The following is a 12,870-nucleotide window of genomic DNA, read 5'->3' on the forward strand; positions in this document are numbered from 1 at the left end:
AGGGCAGAGAGAGAGAGGGAGGCACAGAATCTGAAGCAGGCTCCAGGCTCCAAGCTGTCAGCACAGAGCCTGACGCGGGGCTCGAACCCACAAACTGTGGGATCATGACCTGAGCTGAAGTAGGCTGCTTAACCGACTAAGCCACCCAGGAGCTCCTCGTGGTTTAATATTTTAAACCCAGATGGCACTTGAGGAACGACTTACCAATTTGAGCCAGAGACTAAGAAATCGAGGATCATTATAGTATCGTTTTTCTCCTTGCAGTGCTTCAACAGCTCTTTCTAATAATGTTGACATATTACTCTCTTTCCCCCCCTGAGGATAGTTCTGCTCTGTCCAGTCAATATACCTGAATGGAAAGGAAAAAAATAATTTTAAAGTTTAATGTGTACTTTTGTTCTTGCACCAAGACCCATTCTTGACTTTCTTAGGCAGAAATATCTAATATATTGAAAGTATGTTTATTTAGAGGTCCTCAATGTCATGTCCTAAGTCTATATCCCTCGAGCTTTACCAAATATTGCTAACATATACCTCTGGGAAATAAAGAGGATGGGGATAAAAAGGGTGTAGCTCTCAGCTGCCTGCCACAAAGTTGAAATTTCTTCAGTCCTGAACACCTCAAAAAGAAACACTATGATTATTCTGTCTCTCCATGTCCCCAAGACACCACTTTGTACTCTGACATACTTCTTTTTTTTTTTTTTTTTTTTTTTTCTTTTTTTATTTTTTTCTTTTTTTATTTTTTTTTCTTTTTTTTTTATTTTTTAATATATGAAATTTACTGTCAAATTGGTTTCCATACAACACCCAGTGCTCATCCCAAAAGGTGCCCTCCTCAATACCCATCACCCACCCTGCCCTCCCTCCCACCCCCCATCAACCCTCAGTTTGTTCTCAGTTTTTAACAGTCTCTTATGCTTTGGCTCTCTCCCACTCTAACCTCTTTTTTTTTTTTTTTTCCCTTCCCCTCCCCCATGGGTTTCTGTTACGTTTCTCAGGATCCACATAAGAGTGAAACCATATGGTATCTGTCTTTCTCTGTATGGCTTATTTCACTTAGCATCACACTCTCCAGTTCCATCCACGTTGCTACAAAAGGCCATATTTCATTCTTTCTCATTGCCACGTAGTATTCCATTGTGTATATAAACCACAATTTCTTTATCCATTCATCAGTTGATGGACATTTAGGCTCTTTCCATAATTTGGCGTTCTGACATACTTCTGTATACCCTAATTTGAGAAGTATGGTCATAAGGACTCATTTGTTAAGTTTCTATTGCCCTTGTTAAATAAAAAAGACCCACCTATCCCAAACATCCAGAGGATCATTTCCAGTGTAAAATCGAATTTCAGATTCAAATGCCCTGAAATTTAAACAGAAAATGTTAGCATAAGCAATAGCGATGACAGCCAAATAAATATGTCACACCTCCATTTTTATTAATTTTTTTAAGTGTTTAATATCAATTCAAATAACTTCACTGGAGTTTGAGGCTTTGTTAAATAGAAAGAAAAATAGAAATCATCAAGATTCTTCCAGATAACAAAACAGGAGGGACAAAACATGTAGAAATTAGATAAACAAATTCTAAGACAACATATCAAAAAACAGAATTACACAGCAGTTTAAAGCTCTGGAACAAGACTCCCCAGGTTCAAATGCAGCTCCACTCATCACTAGCAGAGTGACATTAAACAAGCTGTTTAAATTCTATTTTCAGTCTCTTCATCTGTAAAATGGAGATAATAATACAGAAACCCCCCCTTTCTGTGTAGGGGGATACTTTCCAAGACACCCAATGGATGCCTGAAATCCAGGATACTTTCAAAACCTATATATATTTTGTTTCATTCCTGTACATACATACCTATGAACAAGTTCAATTTATAAATTAGGCATCGTAAGGGATTAAAAACAACAATAACAAAATAGAACAATTACAACAATATACTATAATAAGAGTTATGTGAATGTGGTTTCTCTCTCAAAATACCTTATTGTTACTATGCTCATCTTTCATCTTCTTCTTGTGAGGATGTGAGATGATAAAATGTCAACATCATGAGATGAAGTGAGGGTAATGATGTAGGCACCGTAATGTAGCATTAGACTACTACTGACTTCTGACAATATGTCAGAAGGAGGGTCGTCGGATTCTGGACTGCAGTTGATAGTGAGTAAGTGAAACTGAGGAAAGTGCAACCACAGAAAAGGCAGGACTACTGTAGCAACTATCTATCTTATTAAGTTGATTACTCTTAGTATAAAGTGCTTAGACAGAATAAGTACTCAATAAATGAGAGCTATTATTTTATATGTATATAGTAGTATTGAACTAAACATACACACACACACAAACATAGAAGTAAGAATTTTAAAGTAAAATTCCATGGGTAACATCAGTCAGAGAAGAATAATACCAATATGTACTTTGGGGAGTGCTTCAAAGAAAGCGTAAAATTTTACTTTGTAAAGAGCTGGGAAAGGCAGGGCTACGATTAAGTTAAGACTGACCAGTTAGAACAGAGGGAAGTACTAGGTAATAAACCACACTTTAGATAAATGTTTCATCAATAATAGCTGTATAAAGGGTTATGTCAGAATTACAAAAATAGTTCCTGACACAAAGGAATTTATACTCCAATAAGAAAGACAAAGTATAGGGGCGCCTGCGTGGCTCGGTTGGTTGAGCATCCAACTCTGGCTCAGGTCATGATCTCAAGGTTCGTGGGTCCACGTTGGGCTTTGCACTAGCGGCGTGGAGCCTGCTTCGGATTCTCTGTCTCCCTCTCTCTCTCTGCCCTTCCCCTACTCGCTCTCTCTCTCTCTCTCAAAAATAAACAAACATTGGGGCGCCTGGGTGGCTCAGCTGGTTAAGCCTCTGACTTCAGCTCAGGTCATAATCTCACGGTTTGTGAGTTCGAGCCCCGCGTCGGGCCCTGTGCTGACAGCGTGGAGCCTGGAGCCTGCTTTGGATTCTGTGCCTACCTCTATCCCTGACCCTCCCCAGCTTGCGCTCTGTCTCTCAAAAATAAATAAACATTAAAAAAATAAATAAATAAAAATAAACAAACATCAAAAATAAAAGACAAAGTATACAAATGAAAAATTAACCCACAATACAAAGTGGTATAGTATATGGGGCGCCTGGGTGGCGCAGTCGGTTAAGCGTCCGACTTCAGCCAGGTCACGATCTCGCGGTCCGTGAGTTCGAGCCCCGCGTCAGGCTCTGGGCTGATGGCTCGGAGCCTGGAGCCTGTTTCCGATTCTGTGTCTCCCTCTCTCTCTGCCCCTCCCCCGTTCATGCTCTGTCTCTCTCTGTCCCAAAAATAAATAAAAAACGTTGAAAAAAAAAAAATCAAAGTGGTATAGTATATTACAGTTGCCAAGAATGGAAAGTAAAGCCTTTGAGAAGCAAAAGGAGGTATCACAGAAGCAGCATCAGAAGGTGGGACTCTGAAGGAACCAGAAAATTTCAAAGAAAAGTGGAGTTTTCCAAGAAATCAGCATTGAATAAAGTTGTAAAAGTGGGAGAGTTTATCAAGAGGAAATTGAGCTATAAGACAGTTAGTATTGGGAATAGGTGGAGATATCTGGAGAAGTAAGAAGGGCATGTTTTAAATGTAAATTTAAAGACTTTGGGTGCCTGGCTGGCTTAGTTGAAAGAGCATGCAACACTTTATCTCAAGGTTGTGAGTTCAAGCCCCTTGTTAGGCATACAGATTACCTTAAAAAAAAAAAAAATTAAAAATAAAGACTTTGGGTTCCATCTGCTCAAGCTACTACTGACTCTTTAATTGGAGAATATCTTGGGGTGCCTGGGTGGCTCAGTCAGTTAAGTATCTAACCTCAGTTCAGGTCATGATCTTGTGGTTTGTGGGTTCAAGCTCCATGTCCAGCTCTGTGCTGACAGCTCGGAGCCTGGAACCTCCTTCGGATTCTGTGTCTCCCTCTCTCCCTGCCTCTCCCACACTCGCACTCTCTCTTTCTCAAAAATAAAAATAAACATTAAAAAAAAAAATTGGAGAATATCTTAAATATGATAAGTAAAGACTTCAAAAAGATCAATTAAGTAACATTTTAGGAATAAAAGAATTTATATAAGGAACTACAATTATGAAACTAATATGGTGATTTAAGTATGACATGATGATGGGATTACCTGCCAAAATGGTGAAAAAATAAAACCTAAGACACTACTGATAAATATCAGCAACCCTCCAAATTTCTCTGTAGATGCAATGCAATCCAACCAAAACCTCACAAGTTCTGTTCTTAAAACAGACAAGATTTTAAAATTTGTTTGGAAAAGCAAAGGACCTAAAATAGCCAAAACAAATTTAAAAAAGAACAACAAAAGGTGGAGAACTCACTCTACCCTAAGTCAAGATTTACTATATAAAGCTAATCAAGACAATATGTAATATGCAATTGGTGAAAGGATAAGCAACTGGATCAATGGAAGAGAATACAGTCCATAAATATCCACACACATAGTCAAATGATTTCTTTTTCACAAGGGCCCCAAACCAGTTCAGTAGGGAAAAAGAAAAAAAATCTCTTCAACAAATGGAGGCAGAACAACTAGAAATCCATATTGGGGGATGGGGGGTGGGCAGAAAGAACTTTTCCAGCCTTACAGTGTACACAAGGATAAATTTAAGATGAATCATAGACTGAAACATAAAAAGTGAAACAATAAAGCTACTAGAAGAAAACACAGGAGAGTATCTTTGCAACTTTGGATCTTTGCAAAGATCTAAAGACACAAAAAAGCACTAACCATAAAAGAAAAACAGTAATTCATTAAGCTTAATCAAAATGAAAAATGTCTGCTCATCAAAAAACACCACTGAGAAAACAGGCAACCATGAACTGGAAGAAAATGTTTGCAACACATTATTTGATAGAAGTCTTGTACACAGACTAGGTAAAGGTCTCCTGCAATCCAATTTTAAAACTGGGCAGAATGTCTAAACAAATACACCACAAAAGAGATTTAAAAGGCCAATAACTGGGTGCCTGGGTGGCTCAGTTGGTTGAGCGTCAGACTCTTAATTTCGATTCAGGTCAGGATCCCAGTGTTGTGGGATAGAGCCCCTGTGTCAGGCTCCATGCTCAGTGTAGAGCTTAAGCATCTCTCTCTCTTTCCCTCTGCCCCTCTCCCCCAGTCATGCATGCATTCTCTAGAAAGAAAGAAAAAAAGAGTAAAATCTATGATCTATTAATAAAAAAAAAAAAGGCCAGTAACCATGAGAAAAAGTGCTCACCATCATTAATCACCAGGGAAATCACAAGTAAAACCATAATATTATTACATACCCACCAAAATGGCTAAAATGAAAGACTGGCACCACCAAAATACTGAAGTAGATTTGGAGAAGGCAAACTCTCATACATAGCTGACAGAAGTGTAAGATGTTATAATCTCTTTGGAAAACTGCCAGTTTCTTAAAAAGTTATACATTCATTTTATTTTTTTAAGCTTATTTTTGAGAGTGAGAGTGCAGGCATATGGGGGAGGGGCAGAGAGAGAGAGACTCCCAAGCAGGCTCCATGCTGTCAGCGCAGAGCCTGATGTGGGGCTCAAACCTATGAACCTCCAGATCATGACGTGAGCCGAAGTCCAATGCTTAACCAGCTGAGGAACCCAGGTGCCCCAAAAAGTTAAACATATTTATATGACCCATCAGTTTCAGTTCTATGCTTTTTTTTTTTTAATGTCTATTTATTTATTTTTTTTTTTAATTTTTTTTTTACATTTTATTTATTTTTGAGAGAGATAGATAGAGAGAGAGACAGAGCACAAGTGGGGGAGGGGCAGAGAGAAAGGGAGACAGAATCTGAAGCAGGCTCCAGGCTCTGAGCTGTCAGCACAGAGCCCAATGTGGGGCTCGAACCCACGAACCGTGAGATCATGACCTGAGCTGAAGTCAGTTGCTTAACTGACTGAGCCACCCAGGCGCCCTTTAATGTTTATTTTTGAGAGAGAGCTGCATGCAGAGAAGGGGCAGGGGGGCAGGGGGGAGAGGGACAGAGGATCCGAAGCAGGCTCTGTGCTGACAGTTGCAAGCCTGATGAGGGGCTCGAACTCACAAACTGCGAGATCGTGACCTGAGCCAAAGTCAGACTCTTAAACGACTGAGCCACCCAAGCATCCCCCAACAGTTCTAAGAGAAATGAAAATCTATGTCCACAAAAATCCTTGTACAAGAATGTCCCCAATAGCTTTATTCATGAAGCACAAAACAGTAAAGAATCGAATGTCCATCAATTAATAAATGGATAAACAAATGAAATACTGCTCAGTAATAAAAAGGAACAATCTGATACATGCAACATGGAAAAGCCTAATAAAACATGCTGAGTGAAAGAAATGCATGACCTCATTTACATAAGCTTCTAGAATAAGCATCAAATGATGCTTATTCTATCATCTATGATGACAGAAATCTGATCACTGGTTTCTTCATGGGGGAGAGGAAGAACACTGATTGGGAATGGGCATGAGAGAACTTTCAGAGGTAATAATGTTCTGTGGGTTGAAGTGCATGTCAAAACTGATTAAATGGTACACTTAAAAATCTGAGCATTCACAGCATGTAAATTATACTTTAAGAAAAAAAAAATCCCAGACCTGAGAAACTGACTAAATATAATTTGGATGAGAGGGCAATGAGAAAGATCATTCAAGTGAGTTTTGGTACCCTTAACCAAAATGGAGTAGAAGAAGGAAGATCATTTATAAGAGAAGTGATTCAGTATTTAATACATTAGTGATTATACGTTACAAGTAGATAAAAAGACATTTAGAAGGCAAATAAGAGATGTAAATAGCTGTTAAACAATCCCGGAAAATGTGAATATGTAAGGACACACAGGGCAATGAACAAACGACTTAGATAAAATGCAATAAGAAGCCAATAAGAAAAAAGGAAGGTTCGAGAAGTGGAAACACTAGTACAATATCACAGAAACCAGGAAGAAAAGTTAACAATACAACACCACAATCTTTTGATACTTTTAAAGATCCAAAGAGATGAACGAGGACGTTCATTACATTATAACCCCAAATTTATGATAACTTGACTATGATGGCGAAATTTTTTTGTCAGAGATTCAAGGTAGGAAAGGATATTTTAGTTCACTCTTTTGAAAAAAGCTTATTTAGGAAAGTAAGTTCTATAGGTCCATTTGAATAATGCAGTACAGTTGACACTTGAACCACATGGGTTTGAACTATGTGGGTTTATTTATATGGAGATGTTTTCCAAGTAAATAGTATATAGTTCTATAAATATATTTTCTCTTCTTTCTGATTTTCTTAACAACATATTCTTTTCTGTAGTTTATTGTAGTATAGTATATAATACATATACAAAATATGTGTTAACTGTTTATGTTATGTAACAGTAAAGCTTCCAGTCAACAGGAGGCTTTTATTTATTTTTTTTTAAGTTTACTTATTTATTTTGAGGGTGGGGAGGGGGAAGGGCAGAGAGTGAAAGAGAGAGAGAATCCCAAGCAGGCTCTGCACTGATAGTGAAGAGCCTGATGTGGGGCTCAATTCCACCAACAGTGAGATCATGACCTGAGCCAAAATCAAGAGTCAGATGCTTAACCGACTGAACCACCCAGATGCCCCAACAGTAGGCTTTTAATAAATTTTGGGGGAGTTGAAAGTTACAAATGGATTTTCTACCGCTTGGGGAGTCGGTGCCCCTAGCCCCTGTGCTGTCCAACCGTAGTATTTTTTGGCTTTTCTTTTTTCAGAGTTTATTAAATCATCAATGAGACACTTTCTAGTATAAATTTAATTTCTCTCAGGTTTATATTTTTCTTTGGAGGTCACTATTTCTTTTTTGGCACATTCTCAAAAATACTTTCCTAGAAAGTTAAAAATTGAGTATACATACAAGATAGCAGATCCCCTCTCTCTGAGTACTCAAAATCCAAGGAAGCGATTTCTCTAACTGGTTATTATTAAAGAGTTAATTCTATTTAGGGATCCAGAATGACATGATACTTTTGGTAAATACTGTAATATGATACTTGCTTTACTTTGCTTCTCATTGTCCCCTGTATAAGATGTATCATTTTATTTTATTTAAAAAAAATCTTTTTTAATTTATTTTTTGAGAGAGACAGAGACAGCAAGCAGGGGAGAGGCAGAGAGACAGAGAGGGAGATAGAGAATCCCAAGCAGGCTCCACACTATTAGCATGAAGCCCGATGCGGGACTCAAACTCACGAACTGTGAGATCATGACCTGAGCCGAAACCAAGAGTTGACACTTAACCAACTGAGCCATCCAGGTGCCTCAAGATGTATTTTTTTTTTTTAAGTTAATTTATTTATTTTGAGAGAGAGAGAGAACAGGGGAGAGACAGAGACAGGGAGGGAGAGAGAGAATCCCAAGCAGGCTCCACACTGTCAGCACAGAGCCCAAAGTGAGTGGGGCACAATCTCATGAACCTCGAGATCATGACCTTAGCTAAAACCAAGAGTTAGAAGCTTAACCAACTGAGCCGCCCAGACGCCCCAAGATGTACTTCTATTGATACAAAAGTTTGGCTGCTCCATAACATAATGAAATGAAATCCTATACTCTTGTTCGTAATTGCACTCAGGGAGATCTTTAGATAGCTGTTGTGTGATGAAAAAGCAGGTGGAGAACAGATTCTCACACTATCAACTTTGAAAAGTACTTCTTAAGCCAATCTGCATGGATCCACACCTACATTACTAACCACAGTTAGGGATGAATGATGACAGGTTCACCCCAAATCGTTCTACACACCGTTTCTGTTGCTGAAGAGTAGTGTTACAGGCAGATTCTTGCTGCGCCAATGCTCCCTGAAGCGTAGACATGATCCGCCCCTGCCTTAAGGGTTGGACATTTTCTTTACTCAGCTCCCACTCATCTCCCTCCAAAGACATGGCTTCACTGTGAAGAGAGAAACAAAAGTAATACTAATAACGCATTATCGTATCACTAGATTATTATAAATGCTTTCAGATAAGTGATTATTCATGATCTTTGAGCTGAATATGGTGGGCTGGCACATTAGTAGTGTTCTTATACTCCTAAGCTTCTGAGCCTTTCTATGGTTTCCAAGTTTATGGCTGTAATATTGCCTAACGGAAAAGAGAATGTGACTAGGATACTGTGGACAGTTCTAAGAGTAAAGTTTAAGCCAGGAAGAAAAGAAGGGGAAAAAATTATAAATTCGGCAAGGTAGATAAAAAGCAGTTCTATGCTTACCACTAATGCATCATCCCATTTAAAGTTAGCAAATAGTTTGTTGGACTAACACCCCATGTTTCAAATGATGGCTTAAAACTGAAACTGGAATGAATATGTATTTCCCAGAGAGGGGACAAAGATACAATTTAGTGATCACAACTGGTCCCCACCACTCCAATTCTGTTAAGCCTGTTGATGGGGAAATTCCCACAAGTTTTTTGAAGGCAATCACCATAGGGGGTATGTGCTCTGAACTTCAGAGCTCTGCAATTGTCAGATAGAAGCCCACTTCTGGCTCTGGGACATCATCTCTGAGTTTAAAACAGAGAAACAGGAACTAATCCTCAAAATAAAGTGAAAGTTATGTGTGACCTCAATCTAGATGAGAACTAAAGAAAGTAAACTCTGAGTGATTAATAATTTAGGTTGTAACTACTCACAACTTCTTAACTATATTGTGTGACTCCTATAAATGTAAGGGCTGTGCCATTTTGTTGATTTGTTGTTGTTTGTTTGTTTATTTATTTTGAGACAGAGAGAAAGAGTGCAAGCAGGGGAGGGAGAGGGGGACAGAGGATCTGAAGCAGGCTCTGTGCTGAGAGCAGAAAGCTGGATGTGGGGCTCAAACTCATGAACCTGAGATTGTGACCTGAGCTGAGGTTGGACCCTTAATTGACTGAGCCATCCAAGCACCCCAGCACGTCATTTAGTTTTCTATTCCCATGGTCTAATATAGGATCTGACGCTAGTAAGCACTGAATAAATGTTTGCTGAGTTCATCTGAAATTCTTCTCTTGATCATGAAATAGCAATTAAACTACCTCAACTAATGTCCCAAACTGAGCTGGGACTGCATCCATCCCTTCCTGCTCTTGTCTCTTCCCAGACCTGCTCCTCCCACAGTCTTCCTTCATCTCATATAAATGGCACTTTCATTTTTCCAGTTACACAAGCCAAAAATCTCAGTGCCACCCTTAACACCCCTCTCACTACCACCCTACCTCCAGTCAGGGAGCAAATCCTGTTGGCTCTACCTTCAAAACAGATCCAGGAACCAACCTCTCGTCTCCACTGTCTCTAGTCTGGCTCAAGTTACCATCTTCTCTTGCCTGGATTATTTCAATAACCTCTTAACTGGTCTCCCTGCTTTCATCCTTTTCTGCCTTAAGTCTTTTCAACACTGTAGCCCACAATCCTATTGAAATCCATATCAGATCATGACTTTCCTCTGCTCAAAACCTTCCAGTGACTTTCAAACCTGAGTAAAAGCCAAGTCCTTAGAATGCCTGCATCGTCACCTTCACCTTTTACTCTCCTGGCTCACTTGGTTCCAGCTACACTTGCCAGGTGCTGCTCCCTCCCCCAACCCTCACCCTCCAAAACTCTGTACTTCCCCCCAGATACACGCATGACTAGCTCTTGAGTTCCCTTCAAGTCTTGACCCAAATGAGACTTTCTTAGTGAGACTCCTGTTTAAAACTATCTACAATTGCACCAACCCCCCTACTCCCCACCATTTTAGTTCTTCTAGGACTGACCATCTATCTTTTAGTTTATTGATCTTGGTTATTGTCTGTTGCTCCCACCTCAGAACTTTCACAAGGGCAGGGGGTTTTGTGTTTTTTGTTTATTTGCCATACTAGCGCTTAGTAGGTGGTCAATAAGTATTTGTTGCATGAGTTAAAGAACCCTCCATATGGCATTTATCTAAGTATTGTGGACCCCATAACGAAAACGCATACAGAATTCCAACCTGGAAGAACTGATATATATTTAAATAAGGAAAAGCAGCAAGCATGCAAAGAAGGGCTTTTTAGATTTCTGACCATTCCATTGCCATGGAAGCACCTACCACTTGTTGGGCACTTATTTGGAGGCAGTTAATTTCACAGATACTTTGAATTCGTCAGCATTTTCCGTATTAAGACAAGTCCAAGGTCAAAGAGCTAGCAAACGTCTGAGCTGAGAGACACAGACCACACTACAAATTCCAAGTTCCTTGTACCACTGGGGTCGCACAGCCACCTTAGCTTTGAAGCTGGGTGCAGCGGGGTTCTCACGTGCCCTCACCCCACTGAGGTTTTACCGGGGCTTCACATCCACCCCTTGCGACTCCAGCAGGAGGGAGGCTCCAGTCGGGCCCGCTCTTCTCCCGACCGTGTTCCCCTTGACTGCTCTTGATCCGAGCCTCTGACACCGACTAGGCACCCTCGGGTCTCGCAGGCCCAACTCCCGGCAGCCCTTCTCGCGTACCTACCTCAGAGCACCCCCTTCCTTCTTCATCGCCGCCATCCTGCATTCCGGGTTCAGGCCCTCGTCCTGCCGCAAGCCTTTCCTCAGGGCCGCAGAACGCCTGGGCTTCCTCCTGCAACCTGCGCTTAGAGATAATGAAGAGACAAGAAGGACAAAAGCGTGCCCTTGACTCCTTCGCAAAGCAGCCACCTCAAACCCTCCAAGTTTCAAATTTAACGGTCCCGCGCGGACGACGTGAATACGCCCCTCCGTCCCTTCGTACTCGCGTCTTTCTCCCAAGGAATTCTGGGGCTTGTAGTTTAGCCCGGGTTTAGTCCACGCAGTCGCCATGCACAATGGGAGTTGTAGTTTCCGGGGAGTCTGTGGCTGCTCAGTCCGCGCAGGTAGTGGCGGTATAAATTGTCTGAGAGCGCTCTAAAGCCAGTTTCTGAACCGAGCGAGGGACACTTTAAGCACCAGAATTTCTTTGATGTTTTGAGCAGAGAGATATCTTTGAGTGCTTGCACTTGGCTGGACTCTTCTTAGGTAGCTGGCCAGGCTGTGATCACCCTTGCTGTCCGACTCAAGTTGCTCATATGTCCACAGCTTAGGGAGCTCTGACCCAGCTGTTTCGTGCCTAACCTTTGAATTCAGAAAAGCTGAACTCTAGTTCTGTAAAAATTGTACCAAGTGTGCAGCCTTAGGCAAAGTCACATACTCTCTCTGACCTTCAAATTTCCTCATCTGTAATGGGATGCATTGCCTTTATTGCATAGTCCGCACACAGAAAATACAGCTATGCCTTGGCTGCCAAGGTTTGGCCTCTTTTCCTCTTCAAGACACCAGCCTCCACTGGCATTGGACTCTTAGGGCCAGTTCCAGTTTCCTGAGGAAGAAAATATGGTGGGCTCAGTTGTGGCCAGGGGAGCGACCTTTTGAACAAACCCAGTACAGAGGAGTCCTCTTCCTGTGAACTTAGGGGTGGTGAGAGGTGGCCCTTCCTAGAGTGGGGAACTGGGAGTAGGTGTTCACTACTCCTTGCTTCTTGGTTCTCAGGTTTCTCCAACATTTTTTTTAAGATTTTATTTTTAAGTAATCTCTACACCTAACATGGGGCTTGAACTTAGAACCCTGACATCAAGAGTCACAGCCTTTACCCACTGAGCCAGCCTGTCGCCTCTCCACCTTTTTTTCACACTATGTAAGTTCTTCTTTCTTCTGCATCATCAGGACTCTTGATTGCATTGGAATGGAAATCTGACTCAAACTGACTTACTCAGAAAAAGAAGTTTATTGGCTCATATATAAAAGACTTCAGATGACACTTAATCCAGGACTCATGTCCTGTGGCGTCATCAGGCCTGGGGCCTTCTCCATTTCTCAC

The 12,870-nt window shown here is 40.8% G+C and overlaps 1 protein-coding gene across 2 annotated transcripts in view; it reads right to left on the reverse strand.

Moving 5' to 3' along the window:
• Nucleotides 1-11,745, reverse strand: part of BUB1B (BUB1 mitotic checkpoint serine/threonine kinase B) — a 51,242-nt gene extending 39,497 nt beyond the window's left edge. For both annotated transcript variants that reach the window (XM_058738213.1, XM_058738212.1), the window contains exons 1-4: nt 11,512-11,745; nt 8,808-8,954; nt 1,311-1,370; nt 205-349 (exon numbers count right to left, since the gene is read on the reverse strand). In XM_058738213.1, coding sequence (XP_058594196.1) covers nt 205-349; nt 1,311-1,370; nt 8,808-8,954; nt 11,512-11,546 — 387 coding nt within the window. In that variant the 5' untranslated portion in view covers nt 11,547-11,745. The remainder of the gene's footprint in view (nt 1-204; nt 350-1,310; nt 1,371-8,807; nt 8,955-11,511) is intronic.
• Between the last annotated feature and the right edge of the window lie 1,125 nt (nt 11,746-12,870).

The sequence above is a fragment of the Neofelis nebulosa genome, chromosome 7, assembly GCF_028018385.1.
Source record: "Neofelis nebulosa isolate mNeoNeb1 chromosome 7, mNeoNeb1.pri, whole genome shotgun sequence".
NCBI classification, from domain to species: Eukaryota; Metazoa; Chordata; class Mammalia; order Carnivora; family Felidae; genus Neofelis; species Neofelis nebulosa.